Source organism: Mus caroli, unplaced genomic scaffold (assembly GCF_978045245.1).
Source record: "Mus caroli unplaced genomic scaffold, Mus_caroli_1 scaffold_12, whole genome shotgun sequence".
Lineage (NCBI taxonomy): Eukaryota > Metazoa > Chordata > Mammalia > Rodentia > Muridae > Mus > Mus caroli.
The window spans coordinates 53,819,401-53,838,031 of NW_028227267.1; the positions used below are offsets into that span (position 1 = coordinate 53,819,401).

General features: G+C 48.5%; 1 protein-coding gene across 1 annotated transcript in view; it reads right to left on the reverse strand.

Annotated features, from left to right (window-relative positions):
- Positions 1-1,287: 1,287 nt before the first annotated feature.
- Lats2 (large tumor suppressor kinase 2) overlaps positions 1,288-18,631 on the reverse strand; it is a 56,183-nt gene continuing 38,839 nt past the window's right edge. The window contains exons 3-8 of the mRNA XM_021182563.3: positions 13,425-13,557; positions 10,191-11,491; positions 8,341-8,923; positions 7,556-7,738; positions 5,747-5,853; positions 1,288-3,596 (exon numbers count right to left, since the gene is read on the reverse strand). Coding sequence (XP_021038222.1) covers positions 3,114-3,596; positions 5,747-5,853; positions 7,556-7,738; positions 8,341-8,923; positions 10,191-11,491; positions 13,425-13,557 — 2,790 coding nt within the window. The 3' untranslated portion in view covers positions 1,288-3,113. The remainder of the gene's footprint in view (positions 3,597-5,746; positions 5,854-7,555; positions 7,739-8,340; positions 8,924-10,190; positions 11,492-13,424; positions 13,558-18,631) is intronic.

Below are 18,631 nucleotides of genomic sequence, written 5' to 3' on the forward strand. Positions count from 1 at the left end.
TGTAGCTGTCTTCAGACACTCCAGAAGAGGGCGCCAGATCTCATTACAGATGGTTGTGAGCTACCATGTGGTTGCTGGGATTTGAACTCTGGACCTTCGGAAGAGCAGTCGGGTGCTCTTACCCACTGAGCCATCTCACCAGCCCCGGGACTGGGGTCTTAAAGCCCACACCCACAGTTACACACCTATTCCAACAAGACCACACCTACTCTAACAGGGCCACAGCTTCTAATAGTGCCACTCCCTGGGCCAAGCATATACAAACCATGACATAAAGCCAATAAATGGCTAATAAATAGACTGGACAAAGAAGAGATGCACTGGCCAACAATTACTTTTTAAAAATGCATTCAGCACCTTAACCACCCCTGGGTTACAGCCCCATCGTCCAGTTTTCCTCATAGCATCAATAGCTTGAGGGGTAGCACGGATGTAGATGCTTATCCTCTGGTGGTGGGAACATAAGTCTGTACAGCCACTGTGGGAATCAGTATACAAGGTTCTCAAACAACAGAGGCCATCCTGGCTGGCATACACCTTTAATCCCAGAGGAAGGTGCCATCTCTGTGAGTTTGAGACCAGCCTGCTCTACATAGCAAGTTCACAGACAGCCAGGGTTACATGGTGAGGTCAAAATGGTGCAGCCAAAAAAAAAACAAAAAAAAATCACCTCAACAACCCATTGCCAAGAAAGCTGGTGAAAAAGGCTCAGTACCCCCCGAGGTACCGTACATTTCTCCTTATTCTGCACTTCTCCCAGGATGCACAAGTATGACCATTGTCTATCGGGAAATAATGATTTTTTTTTTAACCGTATGACTAGATTTATGAAAAGAAAGACTAAACCAATCACCCAGTCACTATTTCCAACAAAAGGCTGAGCTTCTGTCGGTCACCGTTCCCCTGGTGGGACAGGGAAAGCTGCGGTAGAGGACAGAAGATTTCTTTTAGCCTATGGATGCAGAGGTTTTCATCTGTGGTCAGCACATCCCATGTGTGGGCCTGAGGTGAGGATGACCACTCACCTGAACAGCTCACCCTCCAATGGCCAGGGCCAGGGCATGGCATGCATCCCGGGGCTTCCTGCTACACCACTCTCTACCTCCTCCAAGACTGTGAATGAATCCAGTAAGGGTTAATCCCTGGGTCAAGGTTACTCCTCACTCTACCAATAACTTGAGGGGACACCACATATTCCTGTGCCTCTTCCATGGTTGTCATGACGACACAGGTGGAACTGCAGCCGTTCACCCTTGAGTTTATCACCTGCCACCTGTATTTATTTGAATCTCAATCCATTCAAAACCCTGAGCAGATATATTTTATCCCCATTTTACAGGTTCTGTTATACTATCGATCTCAGGTTGATTTAGACTCTATGGACCACGGAAGTGTGGGAAGCCCCGGGCATGATTATGTAATATCTCACAAATTCCAACAAAACACCACAAATGAAGAGACTAGGCTTTAAAGTTTTAATAATAAATTGTGCCAGTAGAAGCTTTCAAAGGCAATGATATATCAATAAATAATAGTTAAATTGAGTTCCTGAGAAAGAACCTAACACATGAAACTATGTCAGAGCGCTGTAAATAACACGGCATTACTACAAAATAGCGAGAATACTGTAATTCACAATACCAGCACAGCAGACTTCAGAATATGCCATTCATACAAATGTAAACCAGACACAGGAATGTTTCTTAGACATAGATAAATTTGTAAGTGTTTCTGCCTAGATAATACTAAGTAACGGGTCCACTGTGCTAAGAACCTTGCTGAGAAGATGTGGCATAGCAGAATGAAAATGGGATGTGTTCCATCCTTGAAAAGCAAAAGAAACTGAATGCATTCAAATAGAAATCAGCGTAAGTAGGAAGCGCACTAATTTGAAATAAGGACTATTTTGTGTGTTTATCTATAGTTATAGACACACCTATATGTCTAAGAAAAAAGTATGGCTTGTTTTTGTACTCCAATGTTGCTTCAAAGAATCTTTTTTCTTTTTACAAAGTTAGAAAAACGTATTAAGTCACATTGAGATGTGACAGACACCTCTCATGTGAAAGAGGCCCAGAGGACTGGGTTTCACAGAACCTCCTGGTTGGCTGAGAACACAGGAAGCAGGACCCTTATATCACCTATGGCTGCGGGAACCCTGTGTGTGAAAGAATGAAGTAGCAGGGTCCAGCTCCAGCTCCCACAACCACGCCTGACAGCATACAGGACTAGAGAAATGGACACAACGCTATAATTACGTCCAATGTTTTGGCAGAGCTGACTTAATCCCTTTTGATGTGTTTTATATATGACAAATGTTTACATTTGCCTCCCAAAGAACTCAGTCATATCCAAGACACACACACATAAAAAAAAAAAAAAAAAATCACACTTCAGTTATACATATGCATTTCTTAAACAATAAGGGCTACAATCATCATCCGCACAATACATTATCAGCACACTGTCTAGAATACCTCATTTAAAAACGTCTTCACAGGACCTGCTGTGAATGGCAAGATATGGTATTTTTATACTAGAAACCCCTGCTCACGCAGCACTCTCCACACCAGACACCCGAGCCACACCCGCCATCTCTGCTCACTCTTCCTAGGAACTATAATATGCAAAGGAGGAAATACAAAAGCAGCTTTCAAACATTACAGCACAATCTGAAATGTGGGAAAATACAAAACAAAGCCACTGTGTAGATAAGCGGTCCTCGTGACTTGAGCAGAGCTCCGTCTCATTCTCTCTTATTGCACAGACGTCTTACCTCACGGTCTCCAGCTCTTCCTTTTCTAGCTGTGGACAAGTGCTATCAGATACAACACACATGGAAATAACAGCAGCATGGTTTCTCAAAGTCAGTCCTTATAATTTAGTAAGAAAAAGATGGGTATCCACAAAATAAGTGCTCTTTCCATACTGTACTAAATTTTTAAAAATACTGTTTTAATGCAGTGAAGGTCCTCAGAGGGCTAATTTGAAGTCAGGATGACTCTTCCTGTTGCCCATTTACCAGAACTAAAAATGAAGGATTCCTAAGCTTGAGTTTGTCTTCTGAAAAGAAACATCACTTGGGGTTTCCTCGAGTTGTGGTTAACTGAGGCTTATACGTACACCGGCTGGCAGCCCTCGGCCGCACCTTCTAAGTCCGCATCCCCGGGGTCTGCACTCTCTGCGGGCTCTGAGGGCTTCGGGCACCGGAAGGGATAGCCGTTGTCATCGAAGAACCTACGGAAGGTGAACTCATAGAAGGCATGCTCTGGATGCTTGCTGCTGGGGGAGGCCAGTGTGTCCCAGGCCTTGGCACTCTCTCCGCTGGCCTCATGCCAGGGGCTTTCTTCATCCACCGGGTCAAAATTGGAGGTGTCCATGGGATGGCTGATGGTGGGGACATAGGGCGCGGGCTGCTTTCGGATGTCACGGGAAAAGTCGATGGCGTTGAAGAACGGGTGTGCCTTGAGGTCATCTGCCCCATCCCTGCCCAGGCGGCAGTCAGCTGCACAGCACAGCTTCGTGATGAGGTCTCGGGCCTCGGCGCTGAGCCTCACCTGTGTAGGGATGTGCAGCGTGCTCTCCCAGTTGATCACCTGTGGGCAGCAGAACCATTGTTAGAGCCCCATTGACCTAGGTCTTGAGCCTGCACAGCCTCGACCTCAGATATAATAAGTGTGAGCCTCTCACAGCTTCAGGTATGGCAACGGGTTTTTGTTGGGCCACCACAAAACACAATTCGGTATTTACTGAGGCTAGGGAGTGGCCTTGGGATTTTTCTTTTCTTTTCAGTAACTGACCCCAGTTGGCCTTGAACCCATCTGGGTAGTCATTAAAAATATCTGTCATGAAGCCATGTATACTGTGAAGAAAAACCTAAGGTTGTCTGCATTGTTCAGGCTTAGGCCCAGTGTGGAACTGAGAGTGTAACTGACTGCTGACTGAGGGTTTGATCTACAGTAGATGATTTAGAGGGGTAAAACTATACAATGTGACAAAGGTCTTCCTGGATACCAAGACGCCAGCAGGAAAGAAAGAGTACACTGGATTTCATGAAAATTATAAACTGCCGTGCCATGTATGGTGGTTCCCATCAGTACCCTTATCCCTTCAGAGGCAGGGCAGGCCAGCCTCAAGGCTCAAGGCCAGCCTGGTCACCATGTGAGTTCGAGGTCAGTCAGGGGTATACAACTGGCACTTCATTAACTCAAGTTACTAAGAGGGAAGCGGCTACCCATAAAGCATAAACCTGTAAAGGACTTAACATCTAGAATGCATCGAGAACTCCAACAAATGATCTGAATTTTTAAAAGCACACAAACAGCACTTGAGTACAAGAACACACGCTCAGTGGTGCCCTACAGCACACCCATGCCTGAGGATAATGGCTATTCCAAAGGGGGAGGGGCCCGTTGGTGGTGATGCGTGTCTGCAGTCCCAGCACTCAGGAGGCCGAGGCAGATGCACACTAGTAAGAGGTGCACAGCAGCACTACTCACAGTCACCAAAGGTCAGGAGACATCCAGACACCCACCAACCCAGGAACAATCATCCAACCACGGGGCCCAGCTTGAAAAAGCTGCGATTCAGTCTCAAGTGGAAGGAAATCCACACACAGCAGGATGAACCTTGCAGACATCGGACATCGTGCAAAGTGAAAGGTGGCCGGTAAGTTAGATAAGAACTGCACATCTGGGAGGCGCCCAGTTGACTTCTGAGATAGGGCACAAGTGGCCGGGGAGAGCAATGGAGCAGTTGTTTAATGGGTGAGATGAGAACACCCAGAATGGTTTATGCAGCCCTATGAGAACACACTTAAGGCAACAGATCACACACTTCAAAATTGTTGAATGTAAATTTCATGTCACATCTGTTTTACCACAATAAAAAATAATCTGGCTTACTATTATGCAGACATATTAGTGAGTGGTTCAGCAATTTACCTAGTAAGCAGAAAATGCAAAAACTAATTGTATCATTCAGTTGAACTGAGTTTTTACTCAAAATTTCTTTTTTTTCCCCCCCAAAATAGTTTCTCTGTGTAGCCCTGGCTGTCCTAGAACTTGCTCTGTAGGCCAGGGTGGCCTTGAACTCAGAGACCCATCTGCCTCTACCTCCTAAGTGCTGTGATTAAAGGTGAGCACCACCACCACCCGACTGATTCAAAGTTTCTTATGCTCTACCATAGACTAATCTGGATTAAAAAACAAAAAACCTCCCTAGGACTGTGCTTCTCTGAATAGGGATTCACACATTCGGGAAGCAGTGGCTGAGAACTTAGAATGAGCCGCTGAGGGGCTGACTGATAGATCCGGTTGCTTTCCATGAGTCCTGGGAATGCACACAGCTAGCCTGAGCCTGACCACCGAGCTGGTCATTACAGCCACAGGGATGACGGTGCTCTGCAGGGCAGGTGAGCGAGGCAGGGGGCTGACCACAGCTGCCGCTGCATCTCACTGCGTGTTATTCTTGCTTGGAAATAACAAGAGGGCGAGAGAGAGCCACTAATGGTTTACATAAAATTACAGGTGTTCAAATATATTAAAACTCATGTCTAGCTTTGTTGCCTTATTATCAAAAATTCACAAGTATAGTAAAAGTAAAGACCCGCTGGAAAACCCCACCATAAATAACTGCCGTCTCTAGTCTATGTGTTGTAAGAGGTCCAAAACTGTCCGAGGGCTCTGGGAAGGCACACTGATCATCTGGACACACACATAACACAATGACATGTTATGACGCTTACCTTCAGCTGGGTTTCTGTGGGGGTAGGGGCCAAGAAAGGTGGCTGCCCAACCAGCATCTCAAAAAGAATGACACCGACACTCCACCAGTCACAGAGCTGTGTGTACCCTGAAAGACAGCATCCCCTCAGTCACTCATAGAGGCTCCCTCAGATTCTGGCAGTATGGAGTGAGAAAGCTCAGAGGTAGCTCTGTGCTACTAAAAGCTCGCCCTCAGACAGGGGCTCAGATTGGCGGCTCCAATGGGCTCACACAAAGGTGCTCACAGATATTGCAGGCAACAGGCACTTGGGTTTTCATATTTTTAATCACTGGTCTTCATAAACACAGGATGCTTTTATAGTAAGTAAGAAGACAAGACTTAGCGACTAGAGTTTCATATGACTTTGAGTGGGTGTGTGTGCTATGGCATATGTTGGGGGCCAAAGGACAATTTGTGGGAGTTGTTCTTTCCTTCCACCATATGGATGATGTCAGGGATTGAACTCAGGTTGGGCAATGCTCTACTCCTGGTTATGTGGCAGGTGCAAAAAGCAGATGGCTTCACAGGAAAATTTACAAATCAGTTTAAATGATGTTGAAGAACATGGAGACTAGGTAGAAACTCTGTCTCAAAAACAAAAATAAACAAAAAGTAGGCAGCCCCTGTGGCAGTGGACTCCCAGCTGTGGGGATCAGGCTGTCGTCTACAGGAGGCTGAGCAAAGGTGCATTTATCACTGATGCTCTCCCACCACTCCTTCTGGCCCTACTCTCAGCCACTTGTTAGTAACCTCGAATAGGAGCAGCCGGTTAAAGCTTTGGACTCTGTCTTCATCAGCCCCTCCTAGCACTGCAGAACAACCCCCAGGCTACAGAACTACTAGGCACCAGAATTAGCATTTATAAGCTTTCAGGAGACACCTTTGTGCACACAAGCTGAGAGGATCAATAACCTGTATCAGACCACCATGCTGATGAAAAATCTCATTCTGAACCAGGTTGGACTAGGTCTAAAGACATGAGTACACTATAAACAAAAGACTGTCTATGTCTGGATTAACCACAAGGTCAAGCTGACACCCACTGTCACTACAGACCACAAAGACCCCCTTGGGGTTCCTCCAGTTCGGAAGCAGATGGTGTGTCCAACCATCTATCCAGGAAACCAATTTCACCAACAAGTAGTAATCTGATGCCCATTAAGGTTTTTGGGCCCAATAGGGAGAATTAGTTTGTGTGCCAGACATGGAGTAACCCAGCCCGCACAAGGGAGAGGTCAGCAGAGCTTGAAAACTGTGGCCAGGGACAGCAGTGGCCCTATAGCCCAAACAGTTCTATCACCTCACTCTGTACTTTTTTTAACTTAATTAATATATTTTTATGGGTGTTTTACTAACATGTCTGTTTGTGCACTGTGTGCATGCAGTGCCTGTCGATGCCAGAAGAGTGCACTGTATCCCCTGGAACTGGAGTTAGACAGTGATGAACAACGATGTAGGTGTTCCCTGACGGAAATTAAACCTGTGTCTTATGTACGGGCACCCAGTGAGCCATCTTTCTAGCCCCTAGCTGACCCTGAAAAAGCCAGTTAGTGTGAGAGTCATCCCCTTGGATCTGAGATAAAAAGCCCAAGGTTCCCGGGTACAGGATGAGGAAATACTGGGTTAATCCTGGTGAAGCAAAGGCCCTTCCAGCTCAGAAGTAAGAGGATGGAGCCTTGTTGCTAGGGAAACCTTAAGCTCACAGGCTTAGGTAGGTGCAAACACGTTAATAACACACATTGAATTACAAAACTGGGCAGTGAGCCGAGGAGGCCGTGGGCTGGCATACCTTTGCGGAGAAGCACCTCTGGAGCGATGTAATTTGGGGTCCCAACCAGAGAGTGTGCCAGGCACCTCTGGTGCTGCTTCTGCGCTCTCTGCTCCAGGGTCTTTAACCTGTCTCCACAACGACAGTTGGAAACATCGTCCCAGAGGTCACCAGGCTCCATGCTGTCCTGTCTGATGTGGTTCCCTTTACCGGGGAGAAGGGGGAATGACAGAAAAGAGCATGAATTTTGATATTCAACACTGAAGCGAAGCCATAGCTTCAAACTGAAACATGATTCTGGTCAATTCCTGTCAGCACACATTCCCCTCCACTGACAACCCCGGTCCCCTCTCCATGGTGGTCAGATGTTGTTTACTGAGCAACGACTCCAGGAACTCTGAGATTTCTTTTTCTTTTTCTTTTCTTTTTTTTTTTTTTTTTTTGGTTTTTCGAGACAGGGTTTCTCTGTGTAGCCCTGGCTGTCCTGGAACTCACTTTGTAGACCAGGCTGGCCTCGAACTCAGAAATCCGCCTGCCTCTGCCTCCCAAGTGCTGGGATTAAAGGCGTGCGCCACCACCCTCAGCTCAAAGTTTCTTTTAATAGGGTAGTGTGGTGATTTTTTTTTTAAATCAAAGCCTTTAGTGGTCAAGAAAATTCAGTAAGAAAGTCCACTAACAAAGCAATTGGCTTCATGCATGCTCTCCTACTCCTTTATAAAAGGAAGTATGCCCCACCAAGTTACAGTAACAAAGTGTGTGTGTGTATGTGTGTGTAGGAGGTGCACACAGTAGGTCTGAAGCAGTACCTTTCTGGTAGTACTTGGAATTGTGAGTCCACCTGAATCCAGTGCAGAGGCCAAAATCTGTCAGCTTAATATGACCATCCAGGTCGATGAGGATGTTGTCAGGCTTGATGTCCCGGTGGATAAAGCCCATCTTGTGGACACTTTCGATGGCCAGGGTCAACTCTGCAATGTAGAAGCGGGCCAGGTGCTCAGGAAAGACCTCCATCCTGATCAGCAGGCTCATCATATCCCCGCCTGGTATGTAGTCCATCACAAAGTACAGGCTGTCTTTGTCCTGGAAGGAGTAGTAGAGTTTGACCACCCACTCATTGTCTGCTTCAGCCAGGATGTCCCTCTCAGCCTTGACATGGGCCACTTGATTCCGGTTCAGGACATCTTTCTTCCTGAGAGTCTTCATAGCGTACAGAGCATGAGTGTCCACCTTACAGGCGAGGCACACTTCCCCAAACGCACCGACGCCCAGAGTCTTGATTTTCACAAACATGGACTTGTCCATCTTGGCCCTCTTCAGCCGGTTGTAGTTAGACTCCTTCTGGTAGAGGATCTTCCTCATCTGCTCCTGCTCAGCCTCACAGAGCCCAGCCTGTACACAAGGAAAATCAAAGGCCTGTTATATGGACCCCACAGCAGCCGAGTGCATGGGCGGGTCTGCCTTCAAGCAGTGAGGACCCTTCAGAAGGAAGAGACTAGGTCTACCAGGCTACACAAAAGACACCAGCCAGCCTCAGTTTCTACATAAGGATGGCGACATCTACCTCTATATGGAACATTCATCCACATACGTGCAAATATGATATCCAAAGAAAAGTCTTTTTCTAGTTGATTTACATCCTAAAAAGCAAGGAAAACCACTACTACTTAGAAAAAAAAAGTCCTGTGGAAAACATTCCTAGAATCCATAATCTAGCTAATATTTCAGTAGTTCAAAGAAAATAGGAAAACAGAAAACAAGCAATGACTCTGGGCCAAAAGGAAATGAGAACACAAACTTAAGTCCTAGACTCTGAAATGACTAATTTATGTGATGTAAAGTTACTGTGATGTAAATTTAAAATGTCATTAAAAAGCACCGTCTATATTACTTTACAGTGTCAATTCCAGAACACTGAGAACAACCACTGGGGCTGGAGAGCTGGCGCTGTGGTTGGGAGCACTGGCTGCTCTTCCAGGGGATCTATTTCCATCCTCAGAACTCACATGGCAGCACCACTGCCTGTGACTTCAGTCCCAGGGGACCCAATGCCTTCCTCTGGCCCTCAGAGGCACAAACGTGTTTGTACAGACAAACACGCAGGCAAAATACTCACACACGTGAAAAAAATAAATAAATCTAAAATAAAACAAAACAACACACACAGTGCAAGGATGAAAAAAAAAAAAAAACAGTACCAAAAGCAAACAAAATAAAACAAAACAACACAAAATAACAGCTACATCCTGAGCTAGGTACTGGGAATACCCACAACCCTGGCAGGACTGGGAGACCATTCAGTGGGGGCTGCGGATAAAGACACTGTCTCACAGAGGCTAACCCAAACCACTATTTACTAATTTGGATTACTGAACCAATGATATTGTATATTTCTCTAACATATCTCATTATGAAAACATTCTTCATCCTTCCAGAATGTTAACAGAAGTTCATCCTGGATGTGCTTTCTCCAAGAGTAAGGACACAGCACACTGATTAACTTGTTAGCAGGGTCCTCATCTGAGGGTGGGGGAAGGAGAAGGGGGGCCACGCACTGCAGCTTGGCTTCTCCCCGTGTCTGAGATGGGTGTGTGCTGAAGGTGGCTGCTACAGAGTAAAGGGGAGCTGGGAACGCAGTAAGAAGGGGGTGAGAAATTACCTTGGCCATTTCCTGCTCCAGCTGTAGCCTCCGGCTGACTTTCTGCTGGTAGGTTTTGATGACATTCTCCACGTGTTGCTCCATGAAGAATTTGAAGGCATAAGGGGAGTAACTCTTGATGCGAGACTCTCTCTTCTCTTCATCCCTGCTATTCTTGCGGACAGGCACCGGGGAGGTCTGGATCTGCTTTTTGTCTCTGCCAGCTTTGTCTCCCTTCGCACCTTTGTGGCTCTTGTCATTCCTGTCTTGCTCAGTGCCCCCTCGCAGACTCTGCTCCACACTGGTGCACAGGCTGTCCAGGTCCACGCTGTACTGCTCAGATTTACTGGGCAGCAGCAAGTGCTTTGGGTACGGAGGCGGTGGGCACCTGCGCTCAGAGCCACCATAGTCCACATCCAGTGGGTGTGGGCCTGCGCTGCCCTCCTTCGTCTCCAGGCTCTCGGTGGCAGGTGCTGTGGGTGCAGCCACCCAGGCGGGGTGCGAGGGCCCCACGGCTGTCTGGGGCTCGGGCCGCAGCACACGCACGCTCTTCACAGGGTGAAGGATGTGTGCAGCCGTCACAGCGGTGACCGTGTTGGGGGCAGGCAGTGAGGGCTCGGGTTGTGGGTTGTTGAAGGAGTTGGTCCTGCTGGGGCCAGCCCGGAAAGCCACATGCGGCCGCGAGGCCTCTAGACCCTGCTTCTGCAGCGAGTCACGGCGTGCCAGTGGAGCTGCAGACCAGGGCACCGCAGAGCCCAGCTCGTACAAGTCAGCATTGAGGCTGTTCCTGGACGGTGCCAGCACAGCCTGTGCAGAGCTTTCGCCAGTAAACGTGGGACCCCGGGTGCCCAACACATGTAATGGGTGGGCCCCAGGTGGGGTAGCCGCCGGCTTGTGGTGCGAGGCAGTGTACAGCCCAGCATGAGCAGGAAAGGTGAGGCTGGCGGGAGGGCCACCCTGGGTCTTGGCCATGCTGGAATAGGCATCTGGTGGCGTCTTGCTCTGGAAGGAGGGACTGCGCTGCACCCCATACCCAGGCTGCTCCGATAGTAGATGACCACGACCATAGTGTGTGCCCGGGAAGTGCGCACTCGGCTCCACTGCTGTGCTGTACCCTTTGGGAGGATGCTGGTGAGCCTGGGCACCGTGGGTGCCGGCTCCAGCTCCAGGGAAGAGAAAGTCTAAATATTGCCGCGGCACCTCCTCCAGTGCGGCAGGGCCCTCGTAGTTTGCACCACCCAGCTGGTGGTAGGATGGGAGTGCTTCCCCTGTGCCCTCGAAACTGGGCCGCCGAGTCACCGGGGCGGGCGCCAGGCCCTTTCCTAGAGAGGAAAGAGTGAGAAGTCAGCCTCAGAGCACATGGTGGGCTGCTACTTGCAGGTTGATTCTCAGAGTAGCCTTATCTTTGGGGCTAGGCAAATATATAAGGTCTTCTACTCAAGATTCCCGGCAGGGTATGTCCAGTACCAGCAGAAATTTGTCACACTAAAGTGGCACACAAGGTAGGGGAAAATGGATCATGGGGCTGAAGGTCAAAGAGCAAATGGGAAGGCTATGTATGGGCCAGAGTGGGTACAGTGCCTTAAACGACTCGGCTCCTAAGGTCAGGCTCGGCCATGCGAGGGGACCTGGACAGCCAACAGGGTTTTCTCCATGACAGGCAGTTATTTGGGAGGAGCCAAGTTTATGTATTGTCATGTTTAGAAAGTCTACTTTTCCTAACAAAGGGCAGAATTGTACTCACTGTCCAAATATTCATTTTCCTTTCATTTATTTTCCAAATTAAAGCTCTGTTGGGTTTCTTTCTTTTCTTTTCTTTCTTTCTTTCTTTATTTATTTATTTGAGTTTTTCGAGACAGGGTTTCTCTGTGTAGCCCTAGCTGTCCTGGAACTCAGAAATCTACCTCCCTCTGCCTCTGCCTCCCAAGTGCTGGGGTTAAAGGCATGTGCCACCACTGCGTGGCAGTTTCTTTAAGGACAAACAAAGTGATCTATCCCCAACATTAAGTAAGAACAGAATGATGGAGAGGAGATGGAGAAATGGCTCCGGAAGGTAAAAGTGCAGAGAACCCGAGTTTGGTTCCCAGCATCCATGTCAGGAAGCTCCCAACTGCCTGGGACTCCAGCCTTAGGGGGATTCTGCCCTGCAAAATATTTGCAATCAAGTGCACTGTTCCCATTAAAAACAAAAATATTTTTTAAATTCCTTAACAAAAAAAAAAAAAACCAATCTACAAAGAGTCCCTCTCTTGACCAACACCGAGACACACAGACGGCTGCTGCTTCCTTATCCCGACTTCTCCATTTTGAAACTCTCTTCTCATTTAAAGCAGCTGCCTGGAAAGGACAAAGGCTCCTTTCATCTCCTACAGACTCCTCTGCTCTGCTAGATCTGGCCCTGAATCCTCAAATCCAAAGTCAGGGTCTTATCCACTCATAGGGATAAGCCCCGCCCCGCCCCACCCCATCCCACCGCTAACACACACCTGACAGAAATTACTCAGCAGCCTTGGCACTGAACAGGAGTTACAGCTGATGGAGGGCTTTGTGTTGCCTGGGCTGAGCAAATGTGGCTAGCACAACACACCAAAAACAAGAAGGCAGACAGTGGCTACGGAGCTGGGCCCGTTCCCTGCAGCACCATTCTCCAGGACAGACTCCTGAACCAGCTAGGAGCTGGTGAGGGAATTTCTTGTCTCAAGAAACCAGAACTGTGCACCCCCCACCACAGCGCAAACCCTTGGGAAGCCCTTACAATGTCCTCATTCACCACGGGAAGCCTTTACTGCAGGTCTTCCATGGAGCAGGGATTACATAAACCCACCATCATGCCCCAGGAACCACAGACCATCTATCTACTCCATCTCTGGAGAGGAACATCACAACCGGCCCCTTCCAAAGCTGACACACTGCTCACCGCTGCAGGCCTTGAGAGCTGCCTGCTGTTGAATGTGAGGAAAAAAAAATGTGGTTTTGATAAGCCTCTCTTTTCAAAGACCTTAAGCCCAATAAAAGATTTTTAAAATTTCAACTCTTAACTCTTTTTTTCCCTGAAAGATAGAAATATTCAGCAGACACACGAACTCTCTAGACAGTAACACAGGCTGCTGTAAAGGGATATGGGGGGGGGGGGGGGGGGGTGTCATGTGAACACCTAGGTTAAATTCCAGGGTTGACTAGGTCTGGTTCTTTGTGCAGGCCTCCTGCTCTCAGACCACACGCCTTTTCCTATGACACACTGTACAGTAGCCTCACCTGGGGAGGTCTGCTTGATGACTCGCACAATCTGCTCATTCCTGGGGTCCAGGTAGCCCATCTTACTGATGTACTCCAGGGCGGCTTCAATACTCCTACTGCCTGTCTGCTTGAGCGCTCTGCCAGCCATCTCCTAGGAAGGAAGCAAGGGATGTCACCATCGTCATCGTCGTCGTCATCATCTTCTTCACTACCACAAAGCCACCTGTGCCTCCTCTTTGTGGCTGCTGGGACCCTATCAGGTGCTGAGATGACCGTTGGGATCATATGCACATATTACATCATGGACCTTGACACAAGAGCTTGTGTCAAAAATGTGCGGGGTCTCTGATAGTTGGCCTGAAAGAGACTCAGGCTCTTTAAAGAACTTCAGTGATGGGGCTGGGGAGATAACACACTGGCTGTTCTTTCAGAGGTCCTGAATTCAATTCTCAGCAAACACGTGGTAGCTCACAACTATCTATAGTGGGGTCTGATGCCTTCTTTGGGCATGCAGGTATACATGCAGACAGAGCACTCACAGGAAGGAATGAAGGAATGAAGGGAGGAAGGGAGGGAGGGAGGAACTTTAGTGACTGGCTTGGTGGATCCAGATTGAAGCTACGAAGACATGTTACCTTAGAGGAGATCCCAGTTCATCTCTGTGCTAACTCTGGGATCCCTGGAAATGCCTGGATGGGCACATTTATGAGACATTTACTGAATGCCTCCTGTTGACAATGTCCTCTGCTATCTACAGCAGTTAAGGAGTTGCCCAAGACAGTCTTTATAAAGCCCCTGGAGCTCTGTCCACATCCATACAGCTCTGTCCCTTAAAAGTGTTTGCAGAATGAACACGCAACAGGAGAGGGCAGTGACGTTACCATGAATTGAAAAGATGGTTCCCGACTACCCAGGGAAAGCATAGATCCTTTCAAAGACAGATGTACTTGGAAAAGGTGGAAAGCCCATCCAAGTGGAGACAGTTACTCAGGGCTGATGGGCTAGACAGAAAGGAGTTGTATGTGGGGCACACCAGGAGGGTAGTGGCAACACCCAGGCACATGTAATATGACAGGGAACCCCCACCTAGGGTTGGGCTATCACTGGCTTTGCCTATTTGTATTATCAAGGGAACTGTCAAACACAGACACACATAATCTGAAGATGAGGCTGGGGGCAACAAGGGGTACAGAGCTTCAGGCACTCTGGGGCAGAGATGAAGGAAGCAGAAGGTGACATGGCCAGGCAGCTAAGAGAAGAAGCACTGAGAGGGGTAGGTTTTGGTGAGAATGGTAGGCAGTTAGGGGACATGGAGGGCTGGTTAGCAGTAGGCAGTCTAGCCGCAGAACAGAGAAGTACTACCCTCACTGTTCCTGGCCAGGCCTGATGATACCTGGCCATTTATCCCAGTCCACTTCCTTAAGACTGGGAGAGGAGCTGAGCGTAGTGGTGCACGCCTTTAATCCCAGCACTTCGGGAGGCAGAGGCAGGCGGACTTCTGAGTTCGAGGCCAGCCTGGTCTACAAAGTGAGTTCCAGGACAGCCAGGGCTATACAGAGAAACCCTGTCTCGAAAAACCAAAAAAAAAAAAAAAAAAAAAAGACTGGGAGAAAACAGCTGGACATGGTGGGGTAATCCCAGCACTTGGGAGGCAGAGGCAGGTGGATCTCCAGGCTAGCCTGGTCTACAGAGCCAGCCAGAGCTACAGAGAGAAACTCTATCTGGTGGGGTAGGAAGACTGAACTCTGTCAGAGTCTGGACCCCACATCCTCATAGCTTCATCCACCCACTCCACAGGGCCTAGAACCATGCAACCATCTGCCATTAAATGATGCTCTGTTCCTGGCTGTTTGACAACTGCGTCAGGACACACCAGAAAGTCATGGCCAGACCTGGGAGTTGACAGACTGCAGGTCAAAGGAAGCAGGATGAACTGACGGAGGTCTGGGAACCACTACAAAGAGGAGGGGCTGGAGTGAGAGCTGAAGAAGCAGGCTGGGAAACAGTGGCGGGACCAAGGTTCACCATCTGGGATTGCCAGGTAGGAAAGCAGCGGAGCTCAGACATGAAGCATTCTCCACCTCACCTGCAGCCTGGTGATGACACCTCACCTTCCCTACTTCATGGCCAAGCTATGCGATGAGGTCATGTCTACACACTCTCAAGACTGCATCTCAGCTCACCACTTGGAGCCTTTTGTTCCCATTAAAAAAGTGCCAAGTGGAGCTGCCCATAACCACAGGCCGTTTGGCACTAACAGTCCAGCTGCTTAGTGTGACCTGGCAGTCTCTTTAGGTTAAGTTACCTGCCTAAGCTCCTTCCATTCAGGCCCTGCCAGCAGCCAGGGAAGCACAAGCACCAAGAAGAGCTTGCCACCTGTATATGAAGCCAAATTCCCCACTGACTTCAAGATCTATGAGCTTCCTGCGCTTCCCATCTAGGGACCGAGACAGGAGGAGTCTATGAAACCTGGGACGAAGACTTGGAATAGCAGGCATGTTTTAAATCATAAGACCAAGTGACATTCATGAACCAGCATGTTCATAAATAAAACCTTCAGTTCTGCCCTCTGCATATGTGTCCATCGCTGATGGTTAGCAAATCTGTAGTCTCTCTAAACACTAACTCATGTACGCTCCTGCACAAATCCAAATACTTACAGGCGTTCCCTTTGGTGGAGCTGGGGGTGGGACCCAGGCTCCACTACTAATTTCCGCCCCCAACCTCCTTCGGCTCTTTCGTTAAGAGCTAAAGGAAGTCTAGAATCTGTTTCTAAGTCTAGCAGGAGCCCAGGTCTAAGTGTGACTACATGCAGAGTCACAGTGCGGCATGGCGGGAAGCCTCCGGAGACCGAGTGTGGCAGAGCCCAGCAGAGCAGCCTGACCTCTCCCCTTCCTTTCTCGGAACATTGCACCAGTGGGAGTCAGTGCATGAGTGTGCGCACTCCACTGCTGCCTAGCATCTGTGCAGCTTTCTCAAACCTTCTACCAGCTCTGAGCATAGCTGCTCATCTGAGGAATGAGCTACCTAGGGCTGCTCTGGGACTGAGTGGGCCACTGGTGTCCCTGTATCCCAGGACCATTTCAACATCAGCTGCTGTCCTTCTCAGAAGCGTCTTATGTGTCTGGTAGAGAATACAAAGATGACAGTTAAATAATTTATGTGCATTTGGTATCAAATACCTCTAATACTTCATATTTTATCCTTTTAATCATAGTTACATAAACAATGTGTTGTGCTCCCCTCACCAGGCCTTAATTCCTATCTCTAGTTTTCTCTGGGGTACCTCAAGCCCAGGCTAGGCTTGTAGAGATGGCAAACCCTTCTCCCTGGATCCATGTGTGGATGTTCATAGCGTGTACAGAGAATTTTCACCAAAGTTCCTCCTATCCCCATGAAGACTGCCTGAACACTGCTCCCCTATAGAGTTGGCTCCTACTGATATTAGCTAAACCTGCCCCTCATTATCTGTACCAATAACCTCTCTGTTCAACTGTATACAAGACACTCTGCAGCTTCTCCATCTGAGAGCCCAGACCTGCCCATGTCAGCTTTTCTGTTTTGCTGTGTCTGGCTGGGTGTCATTTCTTCATTCCCTCGTCCTGCAGGTCCAGCCCCTGATTGCTGTGCACCAGGTCCTAGGCAGCAGGCTCAGGTGCCGTCTGGATGCTCCAGCAAGACCTCACGGCTGGCTTGCGCCTGAGAGAATCTTCTCTGCTACAGCTGCATCACCCTTCTGCCTGTCAGCCTGCCTACCCACAGGACAGGAACCAACCAACCAGAGGCTCCCGCCACGCTGGAAGCGCCAGTGACCGTACTCTTCTTTTGTGGCTCACTTTCCACACTTTCTCTGTGCACACAAGTAAGGGCTGTGGGAGTGAATCTCTTCTTACAGGTTCACCTAGCTCAGAGGCATGCAGGGACTGGGCTGACAGTTGCTATAAAGTGTAATGGTTTTACTAGCATCCCTTTGTGACTGTGAGTTATTTAAATTCAGTGACAATTTATTATGTATGAAGGAAAGAATTTCCTATGCAGATCCTCTCCCACCCATCCGGGTGAGGAAGCATTTTTCAAACATTAGCAAAGCCATAGCCCATGCTTTAACATTCCAGCGCTGAGGTTTGGCTGAAAGACTAGAGATGGGAGTGCTCTGGTCTTGCTAGGTCTCCCAGTGACCGCATCAGTCTATGGCTGCTGATCACTGAGTCTCACACAACTTGTGATTTCAGTCCAAGGGTGGGAGCGACTGCTGAAGGGACTGGGTCTGCAGGCCATGGTGAATGTTGTTTCAAAGCCTAAAGGATTTCATTTCTTGGAGAGAACAAAGAAAGAGAAGAAGCATGTGGCTCCCCAGGCTGGGGCGGAGGGGAGGGATGCCAGAGAGGCTTAAGCAGTGGCCAAGGTCTGCGGCTCCACCCGCTGTCCTTCTCAGGCTGACTGCTGCCTTTCTCGAAGTTTCTTCCAGGAACCTTCTGGAAGCACAGGGGAACAGTGTTTCAGGGCCTCCCACTGACAATTGTCAGCTCTAAACAGAAATACGGCCCAGGGGACTGTGAAACTCAGGATATCCATCCATCTTCCCAGCCTTTGTGCTTTATAGAGAGAGCCTAGAGGCTCAGCAGGGCTCTGAGAACATGTTCCAGCAAAGCCAGAAGCCTAGGGGAGGAACAGATGAAGCCTTGGTGTTTTCAGCCGGTGTACGAGACAGAAAAGGAGCTGCTACTCCACCCCTGTGCGCCAGACAGGAGCAATTCAGTCCAGAGAGCAGCCTTCGAGCCTGCTGGGGAAGGTGCAGCTCACTCGATGTACGTATGATTTTCTTTAGCCTTGGGGCTCTATGCTGAGCATTGCTGAGGAAAATGTATTTTCAAAGGTAACTTAGTGGGGATTGAGGAAGAAATCTGTTTTAAAACTAGACCAACAGGAAAAATTGGCAGCCCTGCCGATGACCAAACACTAATAAAAATGGCACCTTCCAGCTTGTCAGCACCAATAAGGTTACTAATAACAAACAAACAAAATCGCATAACAAAAAACATTTTCAAGCAAATATTTTTAAGAATAGTTATGAGCTGGAGAGCTGACTAGGTAGGTAAGAGCACTTGTAGCTCTTGGAGAGGAGCGGGTTAGCTTCCTGGCATCCCCCCAGTGGCCAGCAACCAGCAGTGACCCCAGTTCTAGGGGGATCTGCTATGCTCTCTCCCGACACCAGGGACTGTGTG